A 12,140-nucleotide genomic window follows, 5' to 3' on the forward strand; every position below is an offset into this window, starting at 1 on the left:
TGCTGCGCCAGCCGCGCCAGCTGCTCGCTGTTGTTCACTATCGTGATCATGTGGTGCGTGAAGTACGCCACGCGCGACCGGTCCGCGAAGTGGCTTTTCTAAAGTATACACATTCGTAGGATAGGTGAAAGGCTATTTGTTTCAAGCGCTATTAGATTAAATGTTCGGGAGAGCCATTTAAACTTTTCATTTTTAGAAAAAAAAAACATAAAAGCAAATCCTGAAAATAATTTTGATTGAAAGATTTTCAGACCGGTTCTAGATTAAAATTACTATAATCCTGCATACTTCATTCAATCCACTGACTATTAATAACTGCTGATTTTTTAGCGCTTCATACTTCATACATGGCTTCTTAAAAACGACACCTACATTTTGTTTGTGTCAAGCGTCACAAAAGTGCTCTGATCTTTATGTAACCCGGTTAACGACGCACAAAAATTCGCTGATTTTGAATACATATAAATCAATATCACATAACATGGCGGTTGAAACAAATAGCTTTTCACCCCTCAATATATTGTTGTTAACAAGAAAATCAGTACCGCTCTGGAGGATTGGCGCAACACTAGATCATTGTCATATATGTCCCGTCCCTATTTGACAGTCATTCAGACGTATTGGAATATCGCGTCATTCTGGCGGGATCAGTCGGTGTGTTTAATTTAATTACGTTGTTACAGTTACATTAATATGTCTAAAACTACCTACACCATACTGAGAAAACAACTTATATTCACCTTAAACTGAATAACTCCCTCCCGATACATGTTCCCGTAGCGGGTCACTTGGTCAATACTCAACAATAACGCTTTGAACGTTATCTCCTTACTTATAGTTTCCGTCACCTAAAAATAAACAAAATTCAAAAGGAGTAAATAATAAAAGTTGAACGCTTTAAAAAATATGTAAGAAAGTTGAATTACCCGAGGGGAAAATATGAAACAAATCGTTATTTCTTATTATTGTAACAATATGCAATTTTCAATTTAGGTAATGAAAGTGAGGGCGTATGAACACCAGTGGAGGCAAATGGAGGTGTACCTGCAAGTTCTGGTCTATCATCTGGAATATGATGACGGGCGCGTGCGTGTGGAAGGCGGCGGAGTGCGGCTCCGCGTCGGGCGCGCGCTCGCCGCCCCACTCCGCGCGCTCCGCCTCCAGCGTCTTCTCCATCCACTCCATGTAGTTGCACTCCATTTTCTACAACATTCGACATTCATACATACAGATTAACTCTTTCTTAGCGTCCATATTAAAGATAGGCAACACATCTGAAACATTTTAAGTTTTAACTTCTTGCATGGTTATCTGGACTGCAGCGAAATCAAGCGCCGTCTACTAGTTTACTACCTTCTACGATACGGAGATAGAAATATCAAAAATTAATTACTTGTAAATATTCCTCTTGCAGTTTCTGCATACTTTCTTCACTAAGTAATGGAGGTAAAACGGATACATCGATTTTCAATTCCTCACTGCCCATTAATTCAAGTCCCGGATAAGTGTTCAAAATCCATGACAACAATGTCACATATTCATTGCCTTCCAAACCGTTTTGAACCAGGTCTTGAAGCTAAAAGTTTTTAATAAAGACATATCAACCAACCAATTATGTCAGAAACTTGTACCCATAAACTAATCCAGGATTGCACAAGTTCTTAAGACATGCAAACAATTTTAGACCTTAAAACACAAGTTGTAAAGAACGAAATTCATGCGCTAATAATAACTAAAAAGCACTTGACAATGTGGGAAGGTTAATTAGATTACTTACGTTAATGTCTGGTCTAATACTTTGTGATATGTTTTGTATGATTTTTTAATAACAAGTTTTGATAAGGCGAAATTTACAGTCATCCAATGACAAGTTACGCCCACCCATAGCAATAATATATAACAAGATAAGCCCTTTGTTTATACACATTTTTGCTATGCCATATTTAAACTTGGGAATATATAAATAAGGTAGTATTAAGAAAACATAAGTTATCTTCATAAACTTTGCTTATGATATTGTTTTCTGCCCATGCCCATGCTAATAGAAGAAGACTCCTTTAAATCTACCATAAACAAATTAAAAAAAATATTCAAAACTTACACTTGTAGACAAACATGTATGGTACATGTCAACATATTTATTGACAATATCATAATGCGGAGGAAAGCAGGGAACACAGAGTGTCTTTACAACCCTTAGATCCTCTAATATCAACTGCCGAGTTAGCTCCAAGTATCTTATCAGCCACAGTTTATTGTCTTCTCTTTCATCCACACGAGTTCCCTCTATTCGTTGAGCAACTGCACATTCTAGCACTTCGAAAGCTTTGGATCTCCAGTTTTTTGGTCTGCCAGGAGGCATGAAACCTGATTGAGTTTGTTGCTGGAATATAGATTTAAAAAAAAATAATTGCTTTAAAAATAGATTCACAAAAATGCCATGTTAATTATATAAAAAGAACACTTTATAATGTATATTTTGTAACAAATATTAGGAAAAAATCAAAAGTACCTGTAAAGCCATTTGATCTTTTTTCTCTTCTCTCTCTATAATTCTTAGTGCTGTCACAATAACAGTGGGTTCTTTACGCACTGTGTTTAAAGTTCTTGCTAAAATCAACTTGATTTGTTTTTCTAGCAGATTAGATACCATTTCTACATCTTCAAAATATGCCTTCAACATTATCTTGTCATGTGAAGATTGGTTTGGTAATCTATGTAGTTCATATAATAAATCATCTCTTGAGTTTTCCAAGTCAGTGAGGCACTAGAAATAAAATGTAAATAATATATGTCATGTAGCAAATACCTTTACTATTACTTTGTACTATGTAATTAAATCTTTTTATCACAAGTACAAGAAAATAATGGAAGGGCAGAATGTCATTGAACTTCCAAAGAAATAAATCTGAGACAGAAAATGACAAAGAGAGATTGCAACCAACTGAATTGCTAAATCAATGCATGTTACAAAACAAGTTAAGCATAGTGAATTTATCAAGTCACCTGATGAGCATGCAATAACTTTCCTTCACCAATCCACTGTTTAGTTTTGGCCACACTTTCGGGAACAGTGAATATATGCTTCAGGCTGTCCATAGCAGTCACATACTGCGAATGGCGAGAATCCTCTTCTCTAACTGCTTGGAGTGATGCCACAAGTGGCGGAACACTTTTAAAAAGCTCCTCAAGTTCATCCATTCTGAAAATTTTATTTTTTTTAACAAAGTAATTTGGCTAAACCTCTAAACTAACCCTTGTAGCCTAAGAGGTTAAGAAAGAATGTATTAATATTATTAACTTAAGCATAGAGTAATTTTTAATAGTGTATAGTGTGATATGTTTAATAATTAAACCAAACTTGAAATAAGCTTAGCACAAATAAGTAAATAAAAATTGCATACTTTAAACTGATCTGTTGGACATCATCAAGACATTCCTGTAGTTGTTCGAGGCCAACACTCACTCCATCCAATTTGCCTTGAACTGCTGATTTAAGTTGAGCTTCTATTGATGCTTTCTTGTGTGTTATTCTCTTTTTGTATTGCTCTACCTACACAAATTATTATTTGCTTTGTTCATTGTAATTTATATTTAATTTCAAAATGTGGATCTAAATAGTTAATAATTACAGATATACAAACTTTTTCTAGTTGGCCAGGTCTTTGCATCATGTTCATGACCATTTTTTCAGCAGCTGCTTTCGCTTCCTCTTCAATCTCATCTAACGTACTCATTGTATTTATAGTGATAAGATGTATATAAGAAATATATATAAGTAGAAAAGCCACCCCTTTTTCTACAATTATACTTTCATGTGAAAGATCTTCTGTGCGTCACCTAATACATATTAATTAATTAGAATAAAACTTTTACTTTTTCTTATAAATGACAAAATTAAGTAATATTATGTTTTGTACCTGTTTATTTATCTTTTGATAACTTTAATATTCTTAAGAATTTAATGACATTGACAATGACAATTTAATCCAGCTGATTTATCAAACTATCAAGATATTTAAAATTGGTGTAGATTCAAAATAAAGTCTAAAACAATGGATTGTAATCCAAAATGAAAAAAAGTCAATGTACCTATTCCACTCTGCTATTTTTTCATTAACTTCTTTTTTATTTTACAACACATATTTTCAATCAATTATTCAAAAATATTTCCTTTTTATACCATTCATACGTATAATCTTGTTCCTGAGATTTGATTTGACTTTTGTCATTTATGTTTGACGTTTGACGTTTTAGAATATTACAATTTTCTCTTGTCTTCTTGAGATTGTTTTGGTTTCGTGTTATTGCTAATAATAATTGAATTATAATAAGTAAATATGACAAATATGATGACTTATTAAATAAGTAAAGGCTATACAACAATAAAATACTACCAAGTAATCCCATCTAACAAAATGTTTTCGCTTATAATATTGATAGTGTTATCAATTCTATCATATCTCTTTACTGATGAACTTATACCAAAACTGAAAGAATTATTTATTAAGGCTGGTATTTATGGAATCGACTTATGTAAAAATAGTAAGGATAAAATGTATGTTACTTATAATTTGTAATATTTATAATAACTTATAAATTCTATTTTTCAATAATCAAATTTGATTTTAGCCCAGAAGCGGTTGGTGTTGTTTCAGGATGTGTTTTCTTGGTCACAAGTTTTCTATTCATACCTATCGTATTTGGACATAGTCTAATGGACAGGGAGCATTTCCCGCACAATGAAGTAATTATTTCTTACTTGTAATGTTATTTTGTTTATGTCAATTAAATTACAGTAACATTTCAATTATTCGAAAAATATTTAATGATTGTTTACAAGAAAAGATCTTGATAAAACAATTTGCAGCTTGCCAAGCACTTGTATTAAACTTCCCACACATAATTAACAATATTTTTAATGTTGTTTTATTTCCAGTTTGCAGAATTATTAGCAGCATTACTCTCGATATGTTGTATGCTACTGCTGGGATTTGCTGATGATGTTTTGGATTTAAGATGGCGATACAAACTGATATTACCAACAGTTGCATCATTACCTCTTCTTGTTGTCTATTATGTTAACTTCAATTCCACAACATTTGTTGTGCCAATACCTTTAAGACAATTCTTTGGACTATCTGTAAATATTGGTAAGTGTCTTGCCTTTGCTATTATAAAGAAAATGGAAGGACCTACCAAATATCATCTATGAATAAACTTATATAAATATATCTTGTATTATTTAATAAGCACTGTTGTGTAATTTTTCAGGTTTCCTCTACTATGTGTATATGGGAATGTTGGCAGTGTTTTGTACAAATGCCATCAACATTCTTGCAGGTGTTAATGGTCTAGAAGTTGGCCAGTCGGTTGTAATAGCTATGTCCATTATAGCTTTTAACATAATAGAACTTCAAGGAGATCAATATAAGGCTCACAGCTTCTCACTGCATATAATGATACCATATTTAGCTACTACAATGGCATTACTAAAGCATAATTGGTAAGCTTTTTTTTTAATAAATTTGTATTCATGCAACTTTATTTTTAAAGGGGTCATTATGGAAAAATTCTCATACTAGCAGGATAGTGATTTTGATATAAATTCAACTTTTCTGAGGAGTTGTTAAGTGCCCTATTATTATAGTTTTTACTAATAATTGTTGCTTTACAACATGAAATACAATATGTGTAAGATTAATTTATTACCTTTAAAGTTTCTAATGAAACCATTTATTCTGTTTTTCAGGTACCCATCAAAAGTTTTTGTTGGGGATACCTTCTGCTATGTATCAGGAATGACATTTGCTGTGGTTGGTATTCTGAGCCACTTCAGTAAAACAGTTTTACTATTTTTCTTGCCTCAAATTATTAATTTTGTATATTCAGTGCCTCAGTTATTCCATATCATTCCATGTCCAAGGCATAGATTACCTAAATACAGCGGGGAGACAGATCTGCTACAGGCAAGCAAAACATTAATTGATAAGAAAGATTTAAATGCATTAAGTAAATTAATAATAAATGTGTTAAGTTTCCTACATCTAATTGATAAGGTTGAAGATGAAATTAGTATAACAATCAATAATATGACATTAATAAATTTGTTTCTTATAAAATTAGGTCCAATGTCAGAACTTAGGCTAACTGTTAGCTTGTTGATGTTTCAAACAGTCTGTACATGTGTTGCCTTTCTTATAAGATATCCAATGGCATCATATTTTTATGACACAAAGTTATGATCTTTTATATGTTAATATTCTACTTTATTCCATAGACTATATTTTAATAAATTAAGCTATTGTTTTCACTTGTTATTTTATAAGTCGTTTTTTTTAAATAAATATTTTGGCAAAGTTTAAATTACATACTGAATATCTAATATCTATATCTTTTGTTTTGGTCATTTACCTTTGTTGCTGAGCAGCCATATACACCTCAAATATATTTTTTATATCTACGCCTAAGTTTGGCTGTGAATGTCAATTTTCAATAATTTTTTAATTATTTGATAACAAAGACAAGATGTTACCCGTTTCCAATTCGTTTATGTTGTTGTGTTGTTTAAATGTGGCATTTTAGAGATAACAATGTAAGAAATTGTGAATCTACATAATATTTTTTCAATAAAAAATATCAACATTAATAATTACCATTTATTTTTTATTCCACCTAAGCCTCAGGCCTGTAACACACTGACGCGAAAGCGAATCAGCACCTATGCGAAACGCCATGAGCAAGATATGAAAAGTTTAATACTTTCTAATGTCAACAAGTTCAACAAATCATACCTGTTTTAAAAGATGAAATAGTTGTAAAAAATCAAAACCATCTTTGACTTATTTAATGAAGAATTTACGAACATTACATATCGAATATATCAAACATAATTTAAACTTACTTCTATAAAACAAATTGTTTATTTAAATTATATCACACAGTTGTATTACATTATCGGACACTTTACAATATCAGCATGTATTTAAAAGGTAATGCGATGTTTACTTATTTTTTTATCTCAACATTTTTAGCCATGACGATACAAAGATGACACAAATTTAAAAGCACCATTTTGTAGCATACACAATATTTATGCTACATACATGTTAAATACGTATTCGTAATAAACATTCATTGATTATTTTTATCTGGTTTTAAAGGTTTTACGTGACAACATAATAAAAAATAGTTCATGCAAATTAACAATTCCATGAAAATCATAACTTGGTAATAATTTAATGTTAAGGTTTGAATTTTAATCAACCATGTTTTTTTTTACCTCTAACAAATAAAAGATATGAATGCTTTAAAAATTGATATATATATAAATGTAGCCATTTTTAAACAAATAAGACCTTTACTACCTACCATCCAAACACCTTCTTCCTAAGTTCTGCCTGCGTGTGAATCGTTAGCAAGTTGAAGCTCTATTCACTTGTTATATATCACACATATGTTTATTTTAGATTGCAAATCCCCTGATTATTACAAGACAGTTCTGCAGTTACAATTGTCATCACCTTACTTCATGCAATCTCCATATATTCCTAAACTAATATTCCGTTTCGTTTTGACAATCAAACAATTGATTGTAATTTCGTGTCCACTATTATTTTTCAATGACAAAAGTAGAGATTCTAAGCACCACACTAAAAGCTATAACAAAATATTACAAGTGAAAATAATGGAATGTACAACACCTGTCTCATAACAAATATTCCCCACATCTATTATTTTCATCAAAATAGCAATAGCAACTGAGGATAATGAAAAACAGGTGGGTAAAAATACTTTAAACTGCAGTATTAAGAAGTAACTTTGGTTTCACACATTATAAATGAAAGTTTCAATGCCAGCCATTATCTTAATTAAACCTTTCATTTTCCCTAATTTAGAATTACCAGGTTATTTCCAAATTATTATTATTTAATGACTAATGTAATATAAAAATTAACATAATTGTTAAAACAAAAAGTATCTCTGATAAAATCAAGTATAAGTTATTGTTATTTAAATTTGCTATTACTTTGCATTAATGTAAAAAAAAAAATATAAAAAGTTGCCACCAACCTACAATGTGAAAGTATAAAAGGCCGTACAAATAATTAGTTCATTATGACATGACTAGAAGTCAAACTTCTTTATTTGCTAGTAAAATACTTTACGATGACTTCTTACTACATTTTTACACATACAATAACCTTTAATCCACTATGTACATATATTTTAATTCAACCAGATATCATACAGTATGTTATCTTCAGTATCATTTTCATTTATTATCCTAAGAGTTTTCAGAGTTTGAAGATAAAATGTTAGCTCAGAGGTGACCACCCCATGCTGAGGACTACCATTGGCTACTATGTTCATTTTGACTAATTGTTCTCTTAATTTGTCTTTGAAATTATCATGTACTTTCATATAAATGGACCTTATTTGTTCTATGGGCAGGATATCAATAAGTGCTTCATGCAATTTCACCAAGTGCTTTGATATATTCCGGAATGTCTGAGAAGGAACTGGAGGTTTTGCATCCCAACTGGTCAGTTGTGAACTGAGCATTGTACTAACTATAATGCAAATTTTATTCTCTATTTCTTGTTTATGGCTAACTAGATCATTTTCTATATTGGTAAAACCATTTAATGTTAATTCTTTAGAATGTAACTTGTCTAGCAAATCTAATATCAGAGGCAAAAGCCATAAAACAACTTGCAATGATCGCGACACAAGAGCTAGATTTGATGTGGAAATTGTTTTTAGTCCTGCACTTTGTATTGCTCCAGCTCCTAAAACCAGCAGACAACAGCGGGAATTAAATAATCTTATAAGTTCTAACATACAATGCACTAAATATTGTACTATGTCTGGAGATTGCTTTGTAGCATCACAATACTCTAGTAGAATCTTAATTAGAAGTTGAACTGTAGCCACAACTGCATAGTTTTCTTTATTGATAACTAAGTACTTTCCATCTGGTTTTCCACTTTCATATTGAAGTGTATGTGGTATTTTACCAAATTCACAAATTTTATGAACAACACTTTGCAATTCATAGGGAACATCAGCTATTTTCCATCTCTCAGCATTTAAAGTATTGGTGAGCTGCATCCTACGTTCTGTATGCAGACTCTGTATATATTTCATTGCAACACTTCTTAATGCCAACTTCATTGTGTTGCTGTAATGTCCAGTTATTTTTTCACACTCATTAGAAAAAGTGTCTATTAATTCTGTTAATTTAGCCAACTGTGTAAGATCTGAAAATATATAATCCTTATCAGTCTTGGTCACTATAAGATTGGCACATCTTTCATTGCAGTAATCTGAGAGGGAACCTATCATCTTCTTAATCTTATCGCTTATAGACGCTATCTCCTCTTGTGTCCACATTTCTTCACTCTCATTGCCAGTTACATCATCCATCTGACTGATATCTAAAATTAAGCTGCTCAAACACAAAATTCTTTTAAAAATGATAACCAAGTTTGGTGTAACTTTTTGTAGAAAAACAATACCTTCATTGCACATAAGCCAAGTGTTATCAGACTGAGAGCCTCTCAGTACTATTTCATTGTTCCCATCCCTTTCAGAGATTATTTCTATGACACATTGTTTAATAGTTGCTTGAATTGATGTCATTGCTTCAGCTTTAAAGATATCGAGGAAATCAAATTCCTTGAGGCGAAGTATACCAGATACTATGGAAACTATTTTGTCCCTGTCTGGTAAATCAGTATGATCTATAAGTGGTCTATTTAAATCAGTCACAACAAATCTTAGAAATTCATTACTCAACATTTTATGTATCAATCTTCTCATTTCAGTCAGTTGTGGGGAAAGATGACGGAAAGCTTGTATGCCTGAAAGGCGAGTTGATAAGACTTTTTGCGTAGAACTTATTAAATCTAGAGCGGCTACATAGTCTGATGTACTAAGTAACAGTTGTATCATGGGTTGTGTTTGCTGAACTGTTCCTATTAGTTTTAATAACTCATGCACATTATTTAAGTTATTATTAATTCTTGTAAAGCTTATCAATTGCAGGGGACATTGTGTTAAGTTATTTTTGACGGTTGTAATATTGCACCTAGTATTCTGCACTGTTTTAACTGCTTTTGCCATCTGTTCCATGATAGTATCATGTGAAAGCATAGCATGAAAAAATGCATCAGACTTTTGGGCAACTTGTTTTGATATTTTCATCTCTATGACATCCAAGTAAGTACTCAATGTTTCCTGAAGAGATCTAATTGCAGAGCTAGAGTCTGATGACTTTGAAAGACCTGGAAAAACTTGACTAAATATTTGTGGATCATTTAAAGGTAATGTTTGTGAATAAAATATGTTTGGTACTTCACAGATATTTTCTTCGGCTACAGTAACCTTGAGCTTACTTTTGACAGGTGGGGCTTCCTTTAATTGACAGTGTCTTCGATACCTTCTTGAAATTTTTTTACAATATGACTCAAAATGTGATAAACCTATATCTGGTAAGTATGGGCTAGGGTGAATTTCGATTTTTTCAACGAAACTGTCACCCCATGTTTTAGTAAAAAAATTACTTTGTTTACCCTTATTAGGATCATTTAACACAGCTGGAAGATTTTGTGATGATGAATAAAATGTCCAATCTTCTGAATTGCCTTTAGCATACAGATGATATTCCCTCACATGGTATTTAAAACCAGCTTTTCGTAAGTCACCAAACTGTAGAGCGGAGCATATACCGTTTTGTCCATATTGACATAGTATAATTGATCCCTCCTTTAAGCTATGCTTGTCCTTAACATGCCTGTAAAATAAAATATTATTAAAAAACCAAATAGTACACTGAAAACAAATAAAGTGCAGGTATGTTGGATAGAAACCTTTCAAATTCCAAAGCGCTGCTAAACAGCAAGCTCGGACAGTGGACGCAGTTTTGCCATGTAGGCGTCGTTTTAGATGATAGGGACTTGTCCTCCATAACATCTTTGTTCCTCACAGTAACTACAACAAAGCAATGATGAATAAATATAACATATCCTTTGAAATTTTCATTATCATCTGAACTCTTGGTCTATTCCTACAGCGACTTCACACAAGAACATGGTGATAAAATATAAATGACAGACAAATGTCAAATTGACAGTTGCATTTTGACAGAACACGTAAACTTTTGCGGTGTTTACATCTAAACACAGGTTAATCGGGCAAATGGGCAAAACTACTGAAATGATTTTTGAAAAACCGTACGGATACATTGAACTTTATTTTTTATTAAATATTTTCATTCCGTTATATGTTCCATAAATACTATTAAACCAACTTTCGCAATTAAGCACAAAAACCATTAAAAATATTAACATTTCCGTAAAAGTTATCCTATCGATTATTTTATTTGCAGCAGCATCTGCTACTGATAAAATAATAGCTCGGCTACTGCCAGATGGTAGCAGACGTAGCCCAACTATTGCGGACTGAAATCTTTTGGTTTTTGATAAAAAAAATGTATTAAGGTATCTCTCTCACACTAGCTTTATTCGCATGAAATTGTAAAAATTTTATTTTGTTGTTTGCATTAGGATAACTTTCTTTAATTGCAAATGTATTTTTTTATGTTTTTTATGTTTTTTTATGAACAAATGAAGAGGAAGTCCTTTGCCATTGGTTAACAATTTCCCTTACCATGGCAATTTTGCTTTTTTGCTGCTATAGGTAATTTTTGTTCCTTTCCCGCATGATGCTAATCCAATTTTCTTACCCCTAAATTAAACAGCGTGAAAGTAGTTGCCTATAGATTGACGAAAGAGTAGAGCTTTTTATTAAAATTAAGAATTATCTTAGAAATTAGAAATATCCTGTGATTGACGACATCCTACGTAACAAAGAAGTGTGTGTTTACGCTTTATTATATTAGTATAGAAGTATAGATAGATATAGATACAAATATTATTTGTACGTAATTTTTTCTCCTATTCTGAATACAGTGGCCCAGAGACCAGAAGTGAATTTTCTGTTACTTTTTAATTTGTGTAATAACTTACATTTTTCTAATAGTTTTTATTATTTGTTCCGTCATCGATATCCGGAATCCATCTTGAGTGTAGCCTTCCGTTTTCCTTGTGTTTGCTAGTCAAGCGAGTCCCTCTCTT

The 12,140-nt window shown here is 31.8% G+C and overlaps 4 protein-coding genes across 6 annotated transcripts in view; 2 read left to right on the plus strand and 2 right to left on the minus strand.

The window, feature by feature from the left end:
- Nucleotides 1-4,004, minus strand: part of LOC106106419 (exocyst complex component 3) — a 6,439-nt gene extending 2,435 nt beyond the window's left edge. The window contains exons 1-10 of the mRNA XM_013286998.1: nucleotides 3,921-4,004; nucleotides 3,645-3,840; nucleotides 3,405-3,553; nucleotides 3,007-3,202; nucleotides 2,513-2,767; nucleotides 2,102-2,383; nucleotides 1,394-1,576; nucleotides 1,045-1,203; nucleotides 741-848; nucleotides 4-98 (exon numbers count right to left, since the gene is read on the minus strand). Of these exons, the coding sequence (XP_013142452.1) occupies nucleotides 4-98; nucleotides 741-848; nucleotides 1,045-1,203; nucleotides 1,394-1,576; nucleotides 2,102-2,383; nucleotides 2,513-2,767; nucleotides 3,007-3,202; nucleotides 3,405-3,553; nucleotides 3,645-3,737 (1,520 nt within the window). The 5' untranslated portion in view covers nucleotides 3,738-3,840; nucleotides 3,921-4,004. The remainder of the gene's footprint in view (nucleotides 1-3; nucleotides 99-740; nucleotides 849-1,044; nucleotides 1,204-1,393; nucleotides 1,577-2,101; nucleotides 2,384-2,512; nucleotides 2,768-3,006; nucleotides 3,203-3,404; nucleotides 3,554-3,644; nucleotides 3,841-3,920) is intronic.
- Nucleotides 4,005-4,265: 261 nt separating this feature from the next.
- Nucleotides 4,266-6,294, plus strand: LOC106106498 (UDP-N-acetylglucosamine--dolichyl-phosphate N-acetylglucosaminephosphotransferase). Of its 2 annotated transcripts, none has more exons than XM_013287080.1 (5): nucleotides 4,266-4,558; nucleotides 4,633-4,747; nucleotides 4,940-5,153; nucleotides 5,275-5,506; nucleotides 5,753-6,294. In XM_013287080.1, exons 1-5 carry the CDS (start codon nucleotides 4,419-4,421, stop codon nucleotides 6,243-6,245), a joined length of 1,194 nt encoding a protein of 397 aa, XP_013142534.1. In that variant the 5' UTR covers nucleotides 4,266-4,418; the 3' UTR covers nucleotides 6,246-6,294. The 2 variants fall into 2 exon arrangements, with proteins under 2 accessions (XP_013142534.1, XP_013142535.1); XM_013287081.1 differs by having other exon boundaries at nucleotides 4,453-4,545.
- A 350-nt stretch (nucleotides 6,295-6,644) lies between these two features.
- Nucleotides 6,645-11,123, minus strand: LOC106106661 (vacuolar protein sorting-associated protein 54). Of its 2 annotated transcripts, XR_001225822.1 has the most exons (3): nucleotides 10,875-11,123; nucleotides 8,074-10,798; nucleotides 6,645-7,659 (listed from the first exon to the last, which is right to left on the minus strand). XR_001225822.1 is itself a non-coding variant. In XM_013287278.1 (2 exons), the coding sequence occupies exons 1-2, from the start codon at nucleotides 10,970-10,972 to the stop codon at nucleotides 8,230-8,232; spliced, it is 2,667 nt and encodes an 888-aa protein (XP_013142732.1). In that variant the 5' UTR covers nucleotides 10,973-11,123; the 3' UTR covers nucleotides 6,645-8,229. The 2 variants fall into 2 exon arrangements, 1 of the variants encoding a protein (XP_013142732.1); XM_013287278.1 differs by having other exon boundaries at nucleotides 6,645-10,798.
- An 851-nt stretch (nucleotides 11,124-11,974) lies between these two features.
- LOC106106421 (tetratricopeptide repeat protein 8) overlaps nucleotides 11,975-12,140 on the plus strand; it is an 8,803-nt gene continuing 8,637 nt past the window's right edge. Inside the window, exon 1 of the mRNA XM_013286999.1 lies at nucleotides 11,975-12,020. The gene's annotated coding sequence lies outside the window, so the exon portion shown is untranslated. The remainder of the gene's footprint in view (nucleotides 12,021-12,140) is intronic.

The sequence above is a fragment of the Papilio polytes genome, unplaced genomic scaffold, assembly GCF_000836215.1.
Source record: "Papilio polytes unplaced genomic scaffold, Ppol_1.0 DF822178.1, whole genome shotgun sequence".
NCBI classification, from domain to species: Eukaryota; Metazoa; Arthropoda; class Insecta; order Lepidoptera; family Papilionidae; genus Papilio; species Papilio polytes.

Excerpts from the sequence above, each read along its gene's own strand:
- LOC106106498 (XM_013287080.1), top strand. The coding sequence starts at position 4,419 with ATGTTTTCGCTTATAATATTGATAGTGTTATCAATTCTATCATATCTC. Across the intron at positions 5,154-5,274 it reads TGGACTATCTGTAAATATTG|GTTTCCTCTACTATGTGTAT; the intron begins GTAAGTGTCTTG and ends GTAATTTTTCAG. Across the intron at positions 5,507-5,752 it reads GCATTACTAAAGCATAATTG|GTACCCATCAAAAGTTTTTG; the intron begins GTAAGCTTTTTT and ends TCTGTTTTTCAG.
- LOC106106661 (XM_013287278.1), bottom strand. The coding sequence starts at position 10,972 with ATGGAGGACAAGTCCCTATCATCTAAAACGACGCCTACATGGCAAAAC. Across the intron at positions 10,799-10,874 it reads AGCGCTTTGGAATTTGAAAG|GCATGTTAAGGACAAGCATA; the intron begins GTTTCTATCCAA and ends TTTATTTTACAG.